Raw genomic sequence first — 22,030 nt, forward strand, 5'->3', positions numbered from 1 at the left:
ATTAAAAATGTTTAAATGTTTAATTTGACGGAGCAGATTGCGTGGTTTTAATCGATTTTAAAAGTTAACTTAACCTTGAAATCTCGGCCACCACTACGCCCAAGCAAAAACTATTGAAACCATGTAATGTGCCCTATCAAATCAAACGATTTTTGTAAGAACATCTTTTTACTATTTTTCGTAACATTCCGAGATATTTTGTATTTCCAAATAAAACGGTCACCCCGTATATATGTACACGCATAATTGCGCATGCTCTCAGATGTGTACATACACATGTATATGTACATATGTATCATACAATATAATGAACATATGCATTCATGGTTTGACTAAAAAGATATAAATTCTATGATGATCTTTTAAAGATGCTTGCTTATATAGTGTTCAATGAAAAATTCAGATATGCTCTATAAAATCTTAGTGTAAAAGTAACCAAATAACTATGTATGTACATATACATCGTACACGATATGTATGTAACGTAGATTTTACTGCGTTTTGTATGAGTGTAGGGATGGGAGGTGGGGGAAGAAAGTGAATCGCTTATACGCGACAAGCCAGTGTTAAACGTTGCATGTCGCGGTTTACAAATCTCGAAACGTGGTCGGACAAATTTTCAACGATCGTCATCGAGAAGAACCAATGAAGCTGACCGTACTCAATACAGGTATCTAAATATGTATCAAAATCGTTGCGAGGAGACGATAAGAGATGATTCATACACATAACCTTTATGATAACAAAACTTCATGAACGACAGGAAAAACGTGCCAGTTGTATAGAAAATTTTGTTAAGGAAGTTGAAGTTGTGAAACGCAGCATAAAATCATTGGCCATAGGAGTGGAGCAGTTTGAAGTAAGCATGGTGTAGAAGTGAAAGTGAGAGTGCATTGAATCGTATTGTTTTATTGAAACCATGTACGTAATCGTCGAGCGGAGCCTGCGACGCGTAAAATAAGGTTACCTTTCTTTTATTAAAGAACACAAATTATTCGGAGAAAATACGGTTAGTCACGTATCAATGTGTTTTATACATTCATGGTAGAAAAACATTTCGTGTATAACCACGAGAAATCCATACAACCACGGACAAGATGTAACAGAAAATACGCACGATAAAATATATAATCGCCGAGTTAGCAAGGAATAAATTGACAATCAAGTACCCTCAAAATGAAAATACGTAACTGAAAACGAAGCATACACATATACCCATAACTGGTAATATTTCTGGACACGATACATACATTGAAACAGAGCTCACGGAAAGAGATAGCAGTTAGTTTTTGCAAAAGACGCAGTTACACGTTGCCGAAACAACTTCGGCGAGAACGTAGCGTAGAATCGGAACTCGATTGGGGTCGAGTGTGCAGAATCGATCGTTGCATTTTCGACGCTCGCGCTTCCCCCTTTTTTCATCGACAGAAGAGCAACGACAGGAACGGACGTTTCACGAGGCACAAAGGGAAAAATGTTAGAATCGATAGAGTGGATTGCTCGTTGATTTTTTAGACCAGCGACACCGGTTTTTCGGTGAGAGAGTGCGTGTTTACGTGCGAGCGAACCAAAACATCAATGACCTTGAAAGAAGAGCAGTCACGTGACCAGGAGAGTAGCCCCGGGATTGGACAGAATCGAGGCGCATATAATGTGTATTGCGCCGTGCGCGCCCTGCGTCCCGCATTCCGTGCCCGATAGATGGTAGAGAGGTTTGTCTAAGAGGGGAAAAGGGGCGAAAGACAGACTACGCGACGGCAACGACGACGACGGCGGCTACGAGGACGACGAGAAAGACGAGAGAGAGTGCCGTTCGCCCGTACGTCCGTGTGTGTGCGCGCGCGTTGCTCGCTTGTGTGTTGTCCCAAGATGAAGTCCGACTCTAAACCTTTGTTGACAGCTCAGGCGGAAAAGGCGAATCATTACACGTAAGTAAGCGGTCGCCGGGCCGGTCGCGTGCTACGTGAAAAAAAGTGAGAGAATAGGAAAAATTGGAGGCCAAAAAGTGCGTGATTTAAAGTGGAGTGCAAACGAAAAGAGTATCATTAATAAATATACATACGTGCACAAAAAAAATATATATACATATGTATATGTAAATAAATATACTAAAAAAAAAAAAACGAAAGAGAAAGAACGGAAAAAAGAGAGAGGGAGGGCCGCGAGCAGCGCGGCATCAACGCGCGCGTCAAAAAACGCCACGAAATAATGTGTAGCTCTGTGGATTCGCATTCCAGATACTTGAAGGAATTTCGCGTCGAACAATGTCCCCTCTTTATACAGCGCAAATGCACACAACACCGACCCTTCACGTGCTTCAACTGGCACTTTATGAACCAGCGGAGGCGCAGACCGGTGAGAAAGAGGGACCGCACCTTCAACTATAGCGCCGATAATTATTGCACCAAGTACGACGAGACCACCGGCATATGTCCAGATGGAGACGAGTGAGTACATATCTGTCTTGACCGCTGCGATCGACTTCTTTTCCCGATGGATCCCTCCATCGACAGAGCATCCTCGGATACGCGATGATATCTTTACATCTAGCTCTGATGTCAAATGCATTGATTTCTCGTGTGTTGCCAGTCGCCCATTAAAACGTTAAGGCTCTTCCTATTTCGCCGTATCTATTCCCCTTTAAACTTTGTTAGCTTCTTATGTGGAGCATTGCTCGATTGATCTCGCGCGCCATTTATTCATTGTTTCGCCTTCGCAACCACTGGATGCGTGTAGTATACATATGTGTAGAAATACTCATACGGTCGAGAAACGTATAGGCTTCTCCGCTCTCGGTAAAGCGGTGAACGCGGTGTTTGTCGTGTGAACGAGAATCGCGCGTAAATGCGTTCTTCTCTCGCGCTGAATGGAACCGCTTTCGTCGTCTAATCGATGCGTGTTCGGGGAAAACAGGCAGTCCGTGGTGGTGAGTTTCTTTGTGTCGTTGACACGCGTGTGCTGTAACATGTAATATGCATTTGCGTGGTAACGCGTAACGACGTAACGTCTCGACGAGAATAACCTATGTAACGAAGAGGAGGCCAATTTCGACGTAACTTTCGAGGACACGCGCGCGCACGCGTGCCTAACTCCCTGCTGGACTGTAAGCGGGTGCGCGTGCGCGCCCGTCTTCAAACATACGTACGTGTACGCCTGCCTCTCTGTATTCTCTGTATGAGTGAGTGCGAGACTCGAACTCTTTGAAAACATTACTGCTGCACTCGCATGTCGGATGTGTATACAACCAGAAAGTAGAATGGAACCAATAGGCGCCTATATGTTTAGTATGCATTTTATTCAGAGACTTTCGTGATCGTTTACTCTATACCCGAAGAACGCTTTGCTTGCTTTGTAAATTAGTTTATGACGCACCGTAGAATCAACGAAACTTTCGTACATATACGTATACATCTATCTACACATAGATACACGCATATACACGCACAATCGACACACACACACGCCATTACGTTATACAACCGTGTTGGTAAACAAACACAACCAAGTAGGCATGTGAATGATCGTGAAAAGAGAATCCCTGAGATAGTAGAGCTCTCCTATTCCTAGATATGTTAAAACGGTTCGAATTACAATGTGTAAACACACAGACGCTTTTAACCGATCATTACAAAATTTCAATCCAAGTATTGCATAATTCTTTGTAATCTTTCGTTTACACATAGCCTGACCAGGGTTCACGAACGAATCCAGCTGTATGAAATGACATATACCTTTTTATTTTGTCTCTCGTACAGACTGACTGTTCGTTGGCCTTTTTCTCGCTTGATTCATCGACCTTTTCTCATCTTTCCACTATTTCAATCGTAATCGACAACCATTTGTTAATTACCCGATATCGCTCGTTCATTAAATTTGTTTGAAATGACGTAACGAACAGCTTCTAAAATTATATATTAATTTTATAAATTTGACCTGGATTCTGCAGCTCTGCGTGACCAACGAAAAAAATTATCAGAATAATTAATTAATTACTCGTTACGTAAAACGTTATTTAAATGAATCCGAGTGAAAGTTGAAAAATGAAATTACGGAAACTTGTTCTAAATTATGCTCGCATCGTCGCGAGAACGTATGCTTACATGCTGCAACCGCCATTGCTTGCGATAGAATATAACTACCGTCGACTGCTAACCTGTTGTCATCCATTGTAGATAACCCTCACGGTAGCCATAGACAGAAATTTCTCTATAACTTTCAATGGAGCTTTTATATTTACTCACTGCCACGTATTCTATTCTAATTACTTTAGCGTTCTATAGGTTGAGATATATTCCTTTAGTTTATTAATTGCAATGATATCTTCTATCTGTATAGCGAGTACAATACGGAATGAAAATAAAAATTATGGAAATGACCGCATTTACGACATCGTGGTTATTGACTCTGATTTATTTAGTTGCAGATATCTACACACCAATTGACACAGAATTTAGGTCACCTCTTTCATTTATCTCATTATTAATTAATTCTTCGATAGTCGAGCAGACTTTTGTAAATAATTAATTGTTTATTGGAATCGGAATTGAGTTATAATAACGAGCGAATGAGAATGTTATATAGAATTGACAAAAATTGCAGGAAAGGAATTTTCGATAAAACAAATGAAAAGATGAATGAAAAAGTTTTTTTATTGCGGTTTGCCATTGACTCATGAATTATTATATTTGTTTAATGCATTTTTCGAATAGAGATGTAGAAAAAATGAAAGTATATAAATATTTAAAAAATGAGCAGTTTCTGTTTGTTCGCGATCGAGCATCATTATCTTCGACGCGTGGTGAAAGTTTACATTAAGTTTTTTTAACGACTTTTCACGATAGACATGAATTGATGACTACTCTCCATCAAACATAATTCAGAGCTACTATCAAAGTGTTTTTGTATTTTAATTCAAGAAATGGAGATAGTAAGTGTAATCTTAATTACGATAATTGATGCTTCTGACTCTAATTGTATACTATTTAATTGAAATTAGTGTTAGAAATTGTACTTTGTGGTATAGAATTTTTGTTTCATTGATGGCCATTGATTTTCAATTTTTACTTCAGTTTTTAGAAATAGGTTCGAAATTTTGGAGGGAAAATCACCACTGATTTTCCCTCCAAAATACATCCACTATCTCTAGTTTCTAATATAAAGGAGCACAAAAATATTGTGATACGTGTTTTTATAAATCAGTAACCATTTTTTTTGTAATGTAACATTATATTTTCAACTTAAGTTGCAATTTGCACTATCTTTAATGTATTTATCAACTTATATCGATTCATGTCTCTGATACTAATTAATAATAAAGTTTGCAATGTTCTTCAGTTAGTTTCTATAATATGTTCCTTTTGTTTAACAGATGTCCATTTCTTCACCGCACCGCTGGAGACACAGAAAGACGTTATCATCTTCGTTATTACAAGACTTGCATGTGTGTCCATGATACGGACACACGTGGATTCTGTGTCAAGAATGGACCTCATTGTGCCTTTGCACATGGCAATCATGATCTTCGTCCACCTGTCTATGACATCAAAGAAATACAGGCGCTGGAAAATCCTGATTCAGATCCCAATTCGTCATCGAATGGACCAAATATATTGGATAAAGAAAGGAATTTAATGAACGAAGATCCCAAGTGGCAGGATACAAACTATGTACTCAGTAACTATAAAACAGAACCATGCAAACGTCCACCGAGACTTTGTCGTCAGGGTTATGCTTGTCCGCAATATCACAATAGCAAAGATAAAAGACGTAGTCCGCGTAAATATAAATATCGGTAAGTAATTTTTGCATATTCTTAAGAAATCGTTAGAACAGTTGCTGAGTAATCACTGCTTTTCAGGTCTACACCGTGTCCGAATGTAAAACACGGAGAGGAATGGGGTGAACCAGGAAATTGCGAACAGGGAGACGCTTGTACGTACTGTCATACGCGTACGGAACAGCAGTTTCATCCTGAAATATACAAATCTACAAAATGCAATGATGTACAGCAGGCTGGTTATTGTCCACGCGGAGTCTTTTGTGCATTCGCACATGTCGACCGTGAGTGTACCCTCATAAATCGTACGTAAAACACTTATTATTATCTTAGTAAGTTGAAAAAGTTCTTTTCACATTTCTTTTGGCTTTGGCCGCTTATGGAACAGCTAATCGCTTCGTAAGCAGTCTCACCCTGCAATGGCACACTGGTTTCAGCTGTTATATAAAAAAATTACTGCAGATATGAAATGTTTCCGATTCCGTTTTAAGTAATCGAACTCTACAGGGTGTATTCTCTAAGACTGATCTTCAAGAATACACTGTGTATAAGTGAGAATAACGTTTAATAGTTCAAGAAAATAGCATGCCTTTGCAGAGCGAAAGCAGCAGCTAAAGCATCTTCTTATGATTTACTAACTGACCAATCCGCTTCTATTAGAAAAGCAAAAGCAAAAACATTTTGGCGTTTAGTTGTCTTGCGGATTGTATCTAATAGATGTAGGCGTTTCGTACATGATAAACTTAGTATTCAAAATTGCTTCTCAAAATTGATATATTGGGACGTTGGTATGGTGTGCTGATGGAGCAGTGTTGCCAACAGAAGAAATGAGCCTGGCGAGGGACATGGCGGTACCTATAGATTGTGGCACCAATCTGGCAGATATTCTCAGTAACGCGCTTCCACCTGACAAGCGCAGTCATGAAAAAGATAAACCACTTAGCGATAGCAGTGTAAGTTTGTAGATTTTGTTATATTACCGCGAAGGTAATTCATTGAACTTACACGCTTATCGAAAGTTTCATTTGTAGAATGGAAGCGGTGAAGTATCAGAGTCAGCAAGTACCAGTAGCATTGGTAGCAACAGTTCACACAGTAAAGCTCCTGGTGCTCAACTTCATAATTCGAATTCCAATACTGCTGTAAATACTTCGAATCAACATAAGTTAAGCATACTGTACAATCCTAGTTCACTCCTCCAGGTTGTAAGTTTCACTTTTTACACACTATAATGTTGATATTTAGAGTGTTGAGAACGGTTTAACACCAAGTTTAATATTGTTGAACAGGGCGAAATTCGTAAACAAATGGTTGCTATAGATAGCGATCCCTTATTAACAAAAGCTGAGAAGGCTCAGCAAAAACAAAGTTTGTACATTGCTTATAGTTTAAATGGAACCTTGGGCAGTCATTCGTTAGCAACTACCGTATCACCACTTTCAAGTTCATTTTATCCAAATGATACCGTTGAATCTGTAGTAGGTAAGTTTTTTCTATTCAGAATGATTGGTTAGGTCTTTCTTTCTTTTTTTTCTCTTTTCCTTTCTCTCTTTCTTTCTGACGTTTTTCCTTTCGACTTTTTGATGTGTGTAATTAATTTGCCTTGGACTTTCAGGGAATGCATTAGACGAGTTGCATTTAGATGATCCTTTAAATTTAGTTGAATCAATTCATAGGGATACTAATTCACCAATTAGCAATTCAATATCAGCAGGCCTAGCAAGTTCTGGATTATTGGGGAGCTCGGCTCCAGTTAATATTCCTGGAATGGCTGATCGTTCGTTTCCTACCAATTTTTCACCGTCTACATCCAGCCCACTTCAGCAATTACATTCAGCAAGTTTTCTTACTGGGTCCAGGTTTTCTCATCAAGATTCTATGGAATCGGTAAATGAAAACTTTGTACGAATTAAAAAGTTATCGCTAAAAGTTATTCCAACTTGTTATTTATTTTTTTTTTTTCAATTGATTTCAGACTATGCCATTTATGAATCAAGTATCAGATCCATTTAGCAATCATATCTCACAACTTAGCAGTTCAGCTTCTAAACTTAGTGGATTTAATAGTAGCTTATTTGATTTTACGAATCAAGGAATGTCTCCATCTCGTACACAACCTCTCCCAGCATCTCCGTTGGTCAATGCATTTTCCATCAGTCCTAGTAATACAGGATCTTTGTCCGAGGTTAGACGTTCCCCCAGTTTTTTAAGTCGAACGTCACCGTTCTATTCGAAGGATCGACTTGTAGAATAGTCAATTCATGGTTAAAATCATTTTTCGTAGGTACAAAGGCTTAGAGAAGAATTAACATCGAGCCGCGCTCAATTAGCAACATGGGAGGAACGAATTAACCAAGCTAGAGCAGCTTGCGCCGCCTGGCAATTAGAAACCGAGGAAGCTACAAGTAGAGCAAGAATCGCTGAACAGCAGAGAGATGAAGTATGTATCATTTTTTAACGCTGGAATTATGAGAGTGTTCAAAATGACCAATTTCAGATTTCTACAATTCTTATGTTACAACTAAAATTTAATCATTTTAATTTCTTGGTATTTTTAGCGTTAATTGACTATCGGTTACTATCTACATGTTTAATTATTCTGACGTAACTTGTATCTATAAATATATTAAAAACGTAAAATATCAACAGGCCCTATTGAAAGTGAAAGCTTTGACGGCAGAGAACGAAGCATCCAGCGGTGGTGGCCCTTACCTTCATACATTGAGAAGAACAAGTGAACTTAGAACATTGTCGATAGCTGCGTTAAAGACGATTCAATCGCAACTCCGTTCGGATCTCGAAGAGGTGGAAAAGGTAAAGCAAAGTTGTCACGCCGGTTTGAACAGTTGGTATAACAAGCGATCCCCAATTAATTATTAGTTTATCGAAAAGGATGCGAGAAGTTTATTTCTACTACTGTTATTACTACAACTATTACTGCTACTGTTACTACTACTATTACTTCTTCTTCTACTATTGCTACTACTACTTTTACTTTTACTGCCACTAGTACCACTATTATTACTGCTACTACTCCCTCATCTTTATTTTCTTTATACATAAATTGTAGTAGGCCTCCGTACAACATGATCAAAAAGTTGCTATCGTTTCCATATAACGTGATGGAAAAATGACTTCAAAAAATTATGTATATGTATGTGTAGTATCCGATAATAAATGTAGTCTTTATATTCAATTCATGTATCGCGTTATACGGGGGCAGTAGAATTTTTTGAATCGTATTGCACGTGGATCTATTCAATTTATGTTTTTTTTTAAGTTAATTGGAAACGTTTGAAATTATCTAGCATTTGTAATAGAATAATTAATATTTGCGACTAGATCGATTAATGGGAACAGTATAGGTAGCTGAGTCGTTGCCGTTACAGGTGCTGTACAGAGAAACGGCAACAAAGTGCATGGTTTGTGAGGAACAAAATCGCACTGTTACCCTCTCACCCTGTAACCACTACGTGGTCTGCTCGACGTGCGCTCCAAATCAACGAGAGTGCCCGTACTGCCAGACTCCGGTTGTCTCCACAAGTTAGGTCTGAAATACTTTGTTAGAACTCCCCGTTGTTATAATTACCGCAGTTTCTCAGTAACAAGGACAAATATTATATCTTCGATGCTCCGACGCGAGAGGGGAGCGTTAGAAAACTTGACACGAAAATCAGTACTTTGAAACCAACACGATGGTGGTATACATATATTGTAAAAGAATTTTGAAGAATTCTTAACTGCGGTATAGACGCATGATTGCAATAGAGGAGAGAGACGAAACAAATTACAGCAATATTATAATTTGACTATCGCCAAAGTTAATACGGATGTGATATAAGACTTCGTGAACGTAGTCTCTATTTGTCATACCTTGTGTCAACAGTCATTACCTGCTATATAGCTTGTCTACAAAGATTCTGACGTCACATCCTTTGTATTAAGAAAAACGAATATTATCGAGATCTTGAAAATGGAAAAGAATACTTTATTATTTAATATATAATTCAAAGTACATTTATTAGCCAGGGTGCTAGCTGAGATAGTTAGCATTTACAAAACCAGGTATGTGTACTGAGTTACACAATATGTAAAGCGAAAATAAAAATGTTATAATCGGAATAATGACGGACAAAGTTTTGGGACCTCTAAAGTATATATTTGTTTAATGAGAATTGTAATATCATGATTAAACGCAACAAAAAGTAACACTGTCCCACACGTAACGTTTGCGGGACGATTTTCTTCGATTGCTACTGAGCTGTTAAACGTATGTCACGTCAAATGATATTTCTATTGTATTTAAAACTATATTTAAATAGGATCTTTCAATTGACCTGTACTGATAATGACGCAAACAAGTATTAACAAATTTTATATCCTTGGTTGAGAAGGTAGTATTGATGATATCTCTTACTCTAAGACTATATGATTTTTAGGTTTTTTATATAAAATAATAAAATTGCTCGTTTTTATAACGATGCAGAAATTGGGATATTCGAAAAGACGAGTGAGAAAATAATACATTCAACGATAACATTGTTCCGATGTGAATGAGACACGTTACATGTGTTTTTTTTCGAGCTTCTGACATTCTTATAATTTTTCTTAATTCTTTTATTTTCTTTTCCTTAGATATGCATAGGTATTTTTTCACTTTTTATAATTCCTATAAAACATACTTAAACTATAATTCACAGAAAACAAATTTTTTTATACTTTAGATACGTTGAATGATATGATATAGTAGTTAACAAATTTGTATATAAATATGCTTTACTTTCTTTTCGTAGTTAATAATATTTTGATTATAATACGTATTAGTCTACTATACATTTCATGCTTTTTCTGTATATGTAGTACGGATTTACTTTTTAAATGTTTTAGTATGCTTGATATATACAACTGCATTACATATATTTATCGAGGAAATTGAAACACTAAATTAAATAGTGTGTGATAATAATGAAAGAATGTTACGATGAGAATACATTTACTAAACTAAATTTAACTCAATGTTTGTGTTGTAAGTTTTTACATTTTAGATATAAGATAATTATGAATATCTAGGATTTTTCAATTTAATCAAAAGAACGATGATGTAATTCATATATATATATGATACCAACAATATTATAAATATATAAATATATATGAATATATATATATATTGTATATGCGTGTACATTTATATTTGTATGTATATTTGTATACACGCGTATACATGTGATATGTGACATACGTGTTACAGCTCAACGGGACATGCAATTAATGACGCATGCCAATTAGCTTTTTCAATAAAACGCAAGAAAAGCGTTTGCATACCGGCTCTATAAATATTTTTATTTTGAATATGTAGCTGGTAATTGCTATTACTAAAAAAAGTGACTATACATTCACGATAAGAAAGGTAAAATATTGCCTAAAAAAAGTATAAATAACTAGAATAGATAGGACAACATTATCAAATTTTTTCCTCATAGACATACAATGTTACAATAACCAATTTTTAAAGACTATTATTTAATATTTACAATATAATTAAAATTATTTTAAATGTATAATACCCTGCACAAATTACACGTCGAAGAACAAGTATATAAATATATAAATATATATATTTTTTAATGACTAGCTCTAATTCTTTTCATACAAGTGACAAATCTCGTCGAACGCGAACGTTTATTCCGAATGCGAATACAAATGAAAAAGAAGAAAAGATCACGACACGCAAATTTCACTAGAACGAGAGAAAAGAAAGGGTATTATAGCAAACTTTACTTAATTATTTAATTATTTAACACTCAACAAATGAAACTGATTGTTGTTTCTTTTTTTTCTTCAATTACCATCATAGTTTAGTATCAAAAGTGAGGCCAAAAAATGAAATAAATATCTTTATTAGGTCCGTTTTTATTACAGATTATTAATATTAAAATATAATAGATGTTACTAAAAAGAAGATAATACAATTTATATATCATGGTATAAGCGATCCTCGAATCGAGTATAGAAGGTTCGAATGAAGATTGACAAAAGATAAGAACGATGACGATGGACGAACCAGGATGAACGCGGAAGAGATACTGTTACAAATACAAATTATATTATATTCCGTCTCGCGTCTAACGAGCAAGCAAACAAGATATTTTCATTTTCGTCCCGGATCGCGTGTACTATGATATCATTTTCAAAGTACTATTTAGAATTTAATCAATTTAGCGCTATAACGATGCATTTTTCAATTGTGTTTTAAATGCATTCTTTATAAGTACAATAACGACACACCAGATTCAAACATAAACAATGTATGTATTTATCGTCGCATTCTTCGAATATATTTTATATTAAATACTATTCTTATATCCCAATTCCTTTTACATCGTGTCGATGATATTATATGTAGACGTGTTATATTGTTACTCTTACAATACAACAATAAAATCTTGCGAATTCTCACAACATTCTTGTAATAGAGGAAAATAGTAGACGATTAAACAATTATTAATACACTAGATCGGTAACAAAGTACTTGTAAAGAATGCTGTCTTCACAGACTCTGCGTAATCATACGGTTGCCTTTGAATTTAACGTAAACGATAGGAAGAAGTTTATAAACGACAACAGTGATGATCGTTTCGTGATTTAGAATCAAAGAAATCTACTTTGTGTCCCTGCATGGGATTGGACTGATGATAGTCAACTCGTAACAAGAGAGCAAAACCGAAAAAAGTATTTTATTTTTATTTATCAAACCCGTGTAAGGTACGCTATGATTACGAAGAGCTTCGTGAAAATCTAGGAAAGATATTCCTGAATGATATAATATTGAATATTATAAACAATTACAATATATATATATACTATATATATATACTATTTTACTTATAACGATAACACGATTAAAAATAATAATTATTAAGAACATAAATTATTGTGAAAGCAACAAATTTAGCTACAAAATAGGGTAATAGGAGAGTAACAAAATAAATTAATTAGCTAATATTCTGTACTAAAGAAAAACATACAGTTGAATATTTATATAATACTGCTCCAGTTGTTGGTTTCAGTGATTGTTTTTCTTCCAACACGTTTATACGTTTCACACGCAAAAAGGCACGATGTTTTTTTTAAGTAATTCATAAATGTTAAACGGATTGTTCGAAATCAGGGATTTGTAAAAGTTAATTTGTTTCTTATTTTAATCTACTGCTTGAAATTGCTATGTTAATTCTGCGACAAATAATTGTTCCGCAAATTCTAGATTTTGTAGATCGAACTATCTTTTTATTCTAGAAGAGCAAAATGTTGTATCGTTTCTTTGAACACTGCACAAACAAACCAACAATAGGGCAGATCAAATTAAACAATATATTTTTGACAAGTTACAATAATACAAATACAAAACATTACATGCTCTGTTTGTGCGAATGATTCTTCTCCTGTGTTGACCATTATTAGAGCCAGAAGAACCATGTTACAAGTAATTGTTTATGCACTAGTTGAACGTTACAGAGATTGCCTGTTGCTTCGTTTTTTTGTGTGTATTTGTGATCAAAGCAAGATGGAAAGCGAGAGAGAGAGAGAATAGACGAGCGCGAAAGAGGAAAAATGTAGAAAAAGAATGAGAGAGAGAGAAAGGAAATGAAAGACGATACGAAAAATGAAGGCAGACGAAGGGTTCCTTAACGTCAAGGAAGAATTATCTGCACACTCCAGATGGCAAAAACTCATACACATAATCATTAGATTACTGTACAATAAATAAATTACGTAATCTAGTAATATGTAATATCTAAAAACAAATTTGCTGAACATTTATATTACAATTTATAACTAAAGATACTTGCTATAAAACCACGTATCACCTTTAATCACTTGTAGTTTTGATATATGACTAAATGCATTTGTTATTTAGATAGTTAGTAGCAGTGCGAATTCCGACGACAGGAACACTCTGTCTATTGAAAAACAAAAAAATTGGTTTTATTCAACCTAGAATGTGTTCTTGTTTGCAACAATGACTGCTGTTTGTGATCCGGAAAATAGTAAATGCCTTTGTTTTTTTTTTATTTCTCTTCGATTGTTACTACTACTGTCACTATTGCTACTACTGTTACTACTATTACTACGACTACAACTATTACTATTACTATTCTTCTTTATTGCTTGTTCACGATCTTTCATGATACTTTCAAACTTCTTTACTTATATCGCATTGTTTCATTTTCTTCTGCAAACGCGGACACATTATTGATAATGATTCGATTTTTTCACGTGTCTCGTTTTAATGCGATTATTATGTGAACGTACGCTTTCGAAATATTCGTATTATTGTTCATTATAGTGTAACAAAACTGCTTAGATCGTAAACTCGTGTGTATTTTAGACTACGCGAGCTTTAATTGGCGAATCTTCTTCGATTGTCGTAGTAGGATCTCTCTATTTTCGCTTATGTGATAATACGTATTCTTGATCAGACTGAAATCAACATAACATACAGAAGGTACACACGCATACGCATTCAGAAAAGTACAATACAACACAGACACGAATGAAAAAGAAAAGAAAAAGAAAAAGTAAAGTTCGAGTTCTACGGTACTGATATCTAAGCATTTTTGTATTAAATACGAGGTAGCAAATGGCTGTACAACTGTGATTGTGTAATTAACAATTTCTCTACTTAGATCTTATCATTCGGTATGTCGGTATCTATGAAGATTCAACTATTTTACATACGAGAAAACAAACAAGGCTGTAAACTTTCGATTTCGCGGTCACGCGTTAAAGAATATTTATTCGACACGTATCCCGAATATGGTTGAATTATAGCGGTAAATAAAAATAAAATCTAGAAACTACAGAATGGGAACACTTCCCGGCGTGTTTCACTATAATCAATTACAGCAAGCCCATACAACTTTTGAATAAAAACAAAAGGGGGGGTAAAGGAAAAAATAGTAAAAGAATATGCAAGCAACTATTTCATTTACATTATTTTAATATGCTTCGATCGACGGCGATTTATCATTTTAACAGGAATTTTAGGAGACCGCGGAAATCGAAGAATTCATCAATTTAAAAACGATGCAATTGTATCCGAGAACAATCGCGATTCCGTGCGCATTCTCTCGAAGAACGTATCAGTCATTTGCATCCTCATATTTTAACATGAATGTATCGTGTCAAAATAATATTACATCATTCGACGTTGATCGGTTACAAGAGCACCAACGTGAAGGAAACATTGTGCAGAAGTCGAAGGAAAAACTATCAGTTACATGCACGAAAAGAATACAATCTGTAAACAGTGCCATTCTCAAGAAATTTATGAAAGTAATAAAGTTACGTTCTGCGAGAAGCGAATGTGATCTGTTCATGTTTCTGAATAATTCTGCATCGCTGACAAAAGACGGAGGTTTAAAACTACTTCCGGCGCTACCTTCTGCTCTATATTTTGTTTAATTTTATTGCTTGAAGTTTTTATTAATCTTCCAAGGCAGTCGCTCATCGTGTCGTTAAAAGATAATATTCATACAAAACAATAATAATTATCGAGCTGTGTATTCATAAAACAAATGTTGATCTTAAACTCTGAATGTGTAGCCGATTGATTGCACTCAGTTTACACTCGACCGATTAAATGTATCTTACTATGTTGAGTGAAACAAGAAATGTAAGGCGACCCTTTAATACTTGATACAAGAATGAAAAATACACTTGATACCGATTCGATTTCCGCCGTTTAAGTATGCAGGATTACATGGAAATACGTGTCCGTTAAAGTATTTTAATATTTTTGCAATATTACAACACCGTCTTCCGGTACAATAATATTTGCATAGCCTAAAGTGCAGTAGTAATGAATTTTCGAAATATTGCGAATGGAAAGAGTATTTGTAAATTCTATGATTAAGCTTGTCACGAATAGACATTGCTCTTCTTATAGCGCAAAGAGATCTAGAAACATTCGAGAAAAACACAGAGAAAGCAAAGGTATATTCGCATTATGTGAAGCATGTATATTGTGATAATAAATATTTTACTTAAATCGATCCGTTGTACGAACGAGAAGATATTTTCGAAAATTGAAATGACTCGTTCTCTCAAAATACAAAAAACACAATTCAGAGTGTGAAACAAAATAGAACATTTTAACATCAAAAGGTGCGAATGTCGCTCGTACAACACTTCTGCAGGGTGATCCTAATTGCTGCAGTTAAGAACAACCTTCTGAAATTCAAACGTGAATTAATCACCGTTTGCTGTAAGAGTAAATTATTGATCGTGTTACTTTGGACGAGTGAATCAAAAATTCCGAGAATGCAAGCGTTTGTGGTCACCCTGACATGAACGATAGTAAATAATTGAAACAATATTTGCAAGATAATAATGATAGACTATAAAAAAGGTTTTATGAATATCTACGATTGTTCTGGTTGTGGTTACTTCTGTATATGCATTTTATACGATAATTGTGATTCTATGTATTCCGAGCTCATGTATCATTACTAATTTTTCTATGGATTTGAATATTTTATATGTACCTAGAAATTGTTCGAATCGAAGTACGCCAGTGTTTACCAGAGACGGATTTTACCAGATTTTTATAAGGAAATAAGAATCGATAATGTCATTCATATCCCGCAAACGACCCAGTTTAACAGATTAATTGACGCATCTAAGAAAAATAATTACAACCGTCTCTGCAACGTACGAGAAAAAAAATGAAATTGCAATATTTCAATGATATTGAATTAAAATTAAAGGTGCTGCCAGTTAAAAAAAGAATTTTTCGGTGGAAGTATAAAAACAACCAGCAACATAATTTTAATATGATGACTGCGTAGTATTATTAATCGTATACCAAGCAATTTGTACAACATAGAATTTTAATAGAGCGTTTCGTGTTATAAATCAATTTTTATAAAGTCAAATGGATTTCCTGTTCGACTTGAAAAAAAAAAAGAAAGAAAAGATATCGAATTATTATTCATTTGTACATTCTTCGATGTGAACAAAACAAATCATCCAACGTGACACGACGTTTCAATTCCTAATTAAATAATAGTTAATATACTAGCAAATTGTGAGTGTGATTTAGAATAATTACGGGTTAAACATACGTGTAATCGTTCAAAATATTATTAGACATAATTTTCACACTTGTAATTTGTAACTGTACCAAGTATTCAGCTATTCGTAATCGTATTTGTATTTATATTCGTACTCGTATTCGTATCCGTATTCATTTAGAAATTGTACACAAGTAACGATAGATTGCTCTACATGATCAGGTCGAACGGTAAACCTTATATTGTGTAGTTAACAATGTTTGGTATTCAATTATAAAAAAAAATTGTTTAGTGTACGTCGCTGTTTAGAGTATCAGGCAGTACCTTATTAACGCCGAAGAACGGAACTATTTTATAAACGAACTACAAAATCATTTAATTATACAATGACAATTGTTTTTGCGATTTAGCACGTAACATATAATATGCTACATTTTGTCAGATCGGTTCTTTGCTTCCTCTTCTTTCTTTGCGTAAACAACAAAACCAATAAGTACAGATTAAAACGCTTATGTACATACATTTTTTGATACATTGCCGGAACATATATTATTTTAGAACATTTTTCTATGTACCACGCTTCGAATCACGATTCTCTGATAATTTGTTTACTTTACTGCTGAAACTAATAAATCTTAACATGAATTCTTTTTCTACTCTACGATATCGATTTTTCTAACATGTTCAGGTTCTATATGCGTTGCAAAATGTGTGCACGTACTGTTTTTCCTATTATTTTGAATGCGATGGTATTAAATCGAACGGAAGAGATATTAGTAATCGAGCGGATCGCTCTTCAGAAAAAAATTGGTTCTTTTATTTGTAATGTTATTGCTTTATAACAGTGTCACGCAACACGAAGTTGACATTCCAATTAATGATTTTCACGAAGTACAAAAGTAATATGGGCTTGCATTTTAAACTTCATGTCCTGCCAAAAACGACGTAATTATTCGCAAATCAATATTAGTGTTTGCATAATGTTCAAACAAGTTTTCATATCTGATCGAATACCGATGAGGAAATGATTATAATGGAACGTAATTAAAAAAGGAAGAAAAAGAAAAGAAAGAATGGAGTAAGAGAACTTTTCGTTGTCACGAACAATTGTAGTAAATTCTAATAAATGTCAGTACAAATTGAATACTAAAAAAAAAGGCATCATTTGTGTGCAACCGAAAAAAGAAAATATTAACAACTCGTATTTTTGGCAATACAATTTTAAATAACAATTAAATTAGCGTAGTAGTAGCTAGAATGTTAGTAAAATAAATTTTGTTCTGATATTTTCTTGATGACTGAAAGTTTACATACACATATATATATATATATATATATATATATATATATATATATATATATACATATATAAATATATGGATATATGTATATGAATAATAACGACGACGATGATACAAGGATAATAATTGTCTCATGGCGTAATTTGTAGGACGAATGTTCATTATTGCTTCTTATGCTATTATTAGGTAGTGGATTATAAAGATGAATATTGTAAATTAATAAAATTGATCATTTGAAAAATAAACTATATTGATAACTTGTGTATCATGATGTTAACAAACTAACTCTTAATTACTAGGTTCTTTGTACGCATTTATATTAACTTTTATTTTGAATTAAGTTAACGCTTCATAAAAAGGAAACAGTAAAATCAATAAACCATGGTATTTCAAGAATTCTTCCATATTGAGAAAATATTATATACGGAAATACGATAGTTATTTTGTCTATTACATTGATCTCAATAACTTTTGGATTGCAGATGTCATATTCTGCTAATTGCAGATCTCACTACTACTAAGTGAGAGATGCTTGTGAGCTGTTCAAGTGTAAAAAGTAGATATGCACTCTTTCAATTTTAAACTTTATTGTTGCTACGTCATATACATTTGTAGATTGTCAATACGTTGAACGATATTCTCGCTATATATACATTTACGCGTGCATGTATGAACATACTACGCATAAATCAATATGCGAGAGCGCATAATTATTATGTGCCAACTTAAGGGTGTAATTTCAATTGCCAAACTTGAAACCATTGGTTCTACATCAGCAAGGGAAGATTTTGTACTCGTCTATTTAAAAGTGAAGAAATATGAATGATTCAATTAGATCCTGCATCTTGTTGGTAAGTAAAATCGAGGCGGTTTATGCTTTGAATTTTATTAAAATCATGTACATAATAAACTTATAAAATCCATACCAAACGCGCCTATTCGTAGGAATCTAACAAATCGGATACGTTGTTATGAAACAGCGACCAATCCTGTGATGGGTATCTGAGCACAGTGCTGTCGCCTACCTTCCGTAGGGCCAAACTGCGTTCCTGTAAAAACATTAGCCGAATATCACTTAACATCGTCAGACAGAACAGCTTGTGCATCAACCGATCTTGTCCTAAAACAGCTAAGATTAGGTATGTTTACCAATTTTTCAAACTTAGATATACATTAAATATGTTGATTTCAATGTTCGATAACATTCGTAACAGATAATTCTATTTTTTTTAACGAAAAGTCGGATGGATTTCATGATCTACGAAATTCGTACGCACATCGTTGTTACAAGCACACCATCCACCATTTTGTTTATTATGTCCACTTTTGGAGGGAAACTAAAACTTATTTTATGTCAACCACAGTGACGTATGAATTTATTGATTCGTTTCACGTCCAAGTCTGAATATAATGCATTGAAAAATTGTATGTCTTTTAACTTTTGCGTCTCCACTACAATTATTTACTTTTCTCTGTAATTTAGTCATTTGAAAATTTAGATAATTAAAATGTTAATTTAATCCTTCGATTAACACTTGCAATAAAAAATTAATCTTAATCCGATTATTGAAATTAATCACTACTTACTAATTAGGAATATTAAAGGCTAACGTAATCAAAGTAAAATGATTAATGAATTTTTCTAGACATGGCACGTACCAAGCAAACTGCTCGTAAATCAACGGGAGGTAAAGCTCCCAGAAAGCAGCTCGCGACCAAAGCTGCACGTAAAAGTGCACCTTCCACCGGTGGTGTGAAGAAGCCTCATCGTTACAGGTAAAAATGTTTTTCATAATCGAGCGAATGCTATTGCGACAAAGTAGTAATACAAATTTGATCACGTTATTTATATTTTAGGCCTGGAACTGTAGCGCTGAGAGAAATTCGAAGATACCAGAAATCGACAGAATTGCTGATCAGAAAGTTACCATTCCAACGTTTGGTTCGTGAAATCGCGCAAGATTTCAAAACAGACTTGCGTTTCCAGAGTGCAGCTATTGGAGCTTTGCAAGAAGCTTCAGAAGCTTACTTGGTTGGGCTGTTCGAAGACACAAACTTGTGCGCGATTCACGCAAAACGTGTCACGATTATGCCAAAAGATATTCAGCTGGCGAGACGAATTCGCGGTGAACGTGCATAAGCATTTCATTGTTCAAAACATTTAACTGTTCTCTCAATCAAGTTCATTTTTGTTATCACATTTTCTAAAGTTTTCACATACTATCAAATTCATTACAGTTGTGTTGTTTTCATGAATCATTACTGTAATTGACACTGCCAAGACCTTGAAAGATAAGATACAGGAGATAAAGTATATCAATAAATATTATATATTGTAGAATAGTCAAATACGTTTATGATTTAATAGTAGAAGAATAGGAAAGAGGCACAGAGATAAGAGTATGTAGTTCGTAACACATAGTAATACACTTTGCATAATTGATATGTTATAACTAGTAAAATAGGTGACACGAAATCAATTAAACCTGCGGAGAACTCGTATTTCCCAAGGAATCTAGCTGCTTTCGTTATATGTTTCTTCTATGTTTAGTACTACTTCCGGTTACCGAACAAACTTACTTTGCAATCGATTTGTGAAAGAATTTGCAGTGTATTGTAAAATATTTCTTCTGTGCAAGCAGAGAAAAGTAACACTGTAACACTTCGTAATATAAGCTGTAGAAAATTAAAATGGTGTAGAATTATGTACCGAGCGTGCCCGTAGGCTTATGTTACTAGCTGTATTTGCATTATCAAAGTATCAGAATATTTTGCATTTATATTTCACGTCACATTTTATTTTTAAAAAATTGTGACCCTGAGATGGTATGACAGCCTTGTTTAATATGTTATTATTTTATTAGGTACAATATTATGTATGATAAGTACTAGTAATAATTTACATTTTCAAATTTATGTATAGAAATTTTTAATAAATTTTAATCGAACTATCTTCGTATCTTGTAAATGGTTTCTCGAAAATGCTGTTTTTGGAATCCCTATGACTAATGAACAATGTGAATGAATCATGCTTATTTCATAACTAATTATATCAATTACATGTTCCACAAACTTGTAAATTTACTCTGCCGTACGTCATAAGTAAAATGTACCCTTACACGCATTATTATCAGTATAATGTGCATACGATCGAAGAGTCCTATTAATACATATAAATTACTACTCTTAAGTGCGCACATATACATACATATGTGAATATAAACATGTATGCATGTGTTCACCTGCTATAGTTGCATACATTCGGTTACATAGAACCTACTTTTAATCATAATCTAATTTAAATCAGTAAATTGTTATGATTAAAAAATTAGTTGTTCATCCAATCGACACTGACATCATGTCATTTGTGTTGTCAAAATTGAATGTAAACCTGGACGCTATAATGTTTACGTTGGGCATGCAATGGCGTCTACTATTTCCGAGCAGAAACGCGAGAGAATACTTGATCGTGAAAGCAGTAGTTCATCGTCAACTTGAACCACATATTTGAGAAAGAACAGCATGCAATGCGTGTGAAATTTTGATAGTAACAAAAACAACCAACATCTAAGAGTTCTTTGTTGCATTTTATGACGATATATATTTTCTAGAACTTTCCACGATGCAGCCAATTTCATTGTCAATAGAATTGCACGAACAAAGTCGTGATATCCCTGTGTACAAAAGCATCCCAAAGAGATAGAAATTCGAGCAATGATAGTTGAATAAATTTTAATCGATTGATTCGATTATCGTTTGAAATATTTGCCGATTTACTCAGATATCGATTGTGTCGTTTTCGATAACGATGAAAAGGCAATTATTGCAAGTAAAACGAGGTTGCTCTCGAGAGCCAGTATCATGTGTATATTACAATT

The 22,030-nt window shown here is 34.3% G+C and overlaps 2 protein-coding genes and 1 long non-coding RNA gene across 9 annotated transcripts; 2 read left to right on the forward strand and 1 right to left on the reverse strand.

The window, feature by feature from the left end:
• The first annotated feature begins 522 nt into the window (after nt 1-522).
• On the forward strand, nt 523-18,415 carry unk (RING finger protein unk). Of its 7 annotated transcripts, none has more exons than XM_033474997.2 (12): nt 523-1,928; nt 2,238-2,447; nt 5,369-5,791; nt 5,858-6,081; nt 6,587-6,729; nt 6,808-6,981; nt 7,066-7,258; nt 7,488-7,663; nt 7,752-7,961; nt 8,061-8,216; nt 8,426-8,590; nt 9,166-18,415. In XM_033474997.2, exons 1-12 carry the CDS (start codon nt 1,870-1,872, stop codon nt 9,322-9,324), a joined length of 2,292 nt encoding a protein of 763 aa, XP_033330888.1. In that variant the 5' UTR covers nt 523-1,869; the 3' UTR covers nt 9,325-18,415. The 7 variants fall into 7 exon arrangements, with proteins under 7 accessions (XP_033330888.1, XP_033330882.1, XP_033330883.1 ...); XM_033474991.2 differs by having other exon boundaries at nt 527-1,928; nt 6,599-6,729; nt 7,392-7,663; XM_033474992.2 differs by having other exon boundaries at nt 527-1,928; nt 6,602-6,729; nt 7,392-7,663.
• LOC143260394 (uncharacterized) lies at nt 3,277-4,333 on the reverse strand. The gene is made up of 2 exons (XR_013034540.1): nt 4,101-4,333; nt 3,277-3,901 (listed from the first exon to the last, which is right to left on the reverse strand). It is a non-coding gene; the product is annotated as an uncharacterized LOC143260394 (long non-coding RNA).
• A 716-nt stretch (nt 18,416-19,131) lies between the features above and the next one.
• Nucleotides 19,132-21,105, forward strand: LOC117222887 (histone H3.3A). The gene is made up of 3 exons (XM_033474907.2): nt 19,132-19,291; nt 19,799-19,928; nt 20,010-21,105. The coding sequence occupies exons 2-3, from the start codon at nt 19,801-19,803 to the stop codon at nt 20,290-20,292; spliced, it is 411 nt and encodes a 136-aa protein (XP_033330798.1). The 5' UTR covers nt 19,132-19,291; nt 19,799-19,800; the 3' UTR covers nt 20,293-21,105.
• The last annotated feature ends 925 nt before the right edge of the window (nt 21,106-22,030 follow it).

Source organism: Megalopta genalis, chromosome 12 (genome assembly GCF_051020955.1).
Source record: "Megalopta genalis isolate 19385.01 chromosome 12, iyMegGena1_principal, whole genome shotgun sequence".
NCBI classification, from domain to species: domain Eukaryota; kingdom Metazoa; phylum Arthropoda; class Insecta; order Hymenoptera; family Halictidae; genus Megalopta; species Megalopta genalis.

Excerpts from the sequence above, each read along its gene's own strand:
- unk (XM_033474990.2), top strand. The coding sequence starts at position 1,870 with ATGAAGTCCGACTCTAAACCTTTGTTGACAGCTCAGGCGGAAAAGGCG. Across the intron at positions 5,792-5,857 it reads CCGCGTAAATATAAATATCG|GTCTACACCGTGTCCGAATG; the intron begins GTAAGTAATTTT and ends ACTGCTTTTCAG. Across the intron at positions 6,730-6,807 it reads AACCACTTAGCGATAGCAGT|AATGGAAGCGGTGAAGTATC; the intron begins GTAAGTTTGTAG and ends TTTCATTTGTAG.
- LOC117222887 (XM_033474907.2), top strand. The coding sequence starts at position 19,801 with ATGGCACGTACCAAGCAAACTGCTCGTAAATCAACGGGAGGTAAAGCT. Across the intron at positions 19,929-20,009 it reads AAGAAGCCTCATCGTTACAG|GCCTGGAACTGTAGCGCTGA; the intron begins GTAAAAATGTTT and ends TTTATATTTTAG.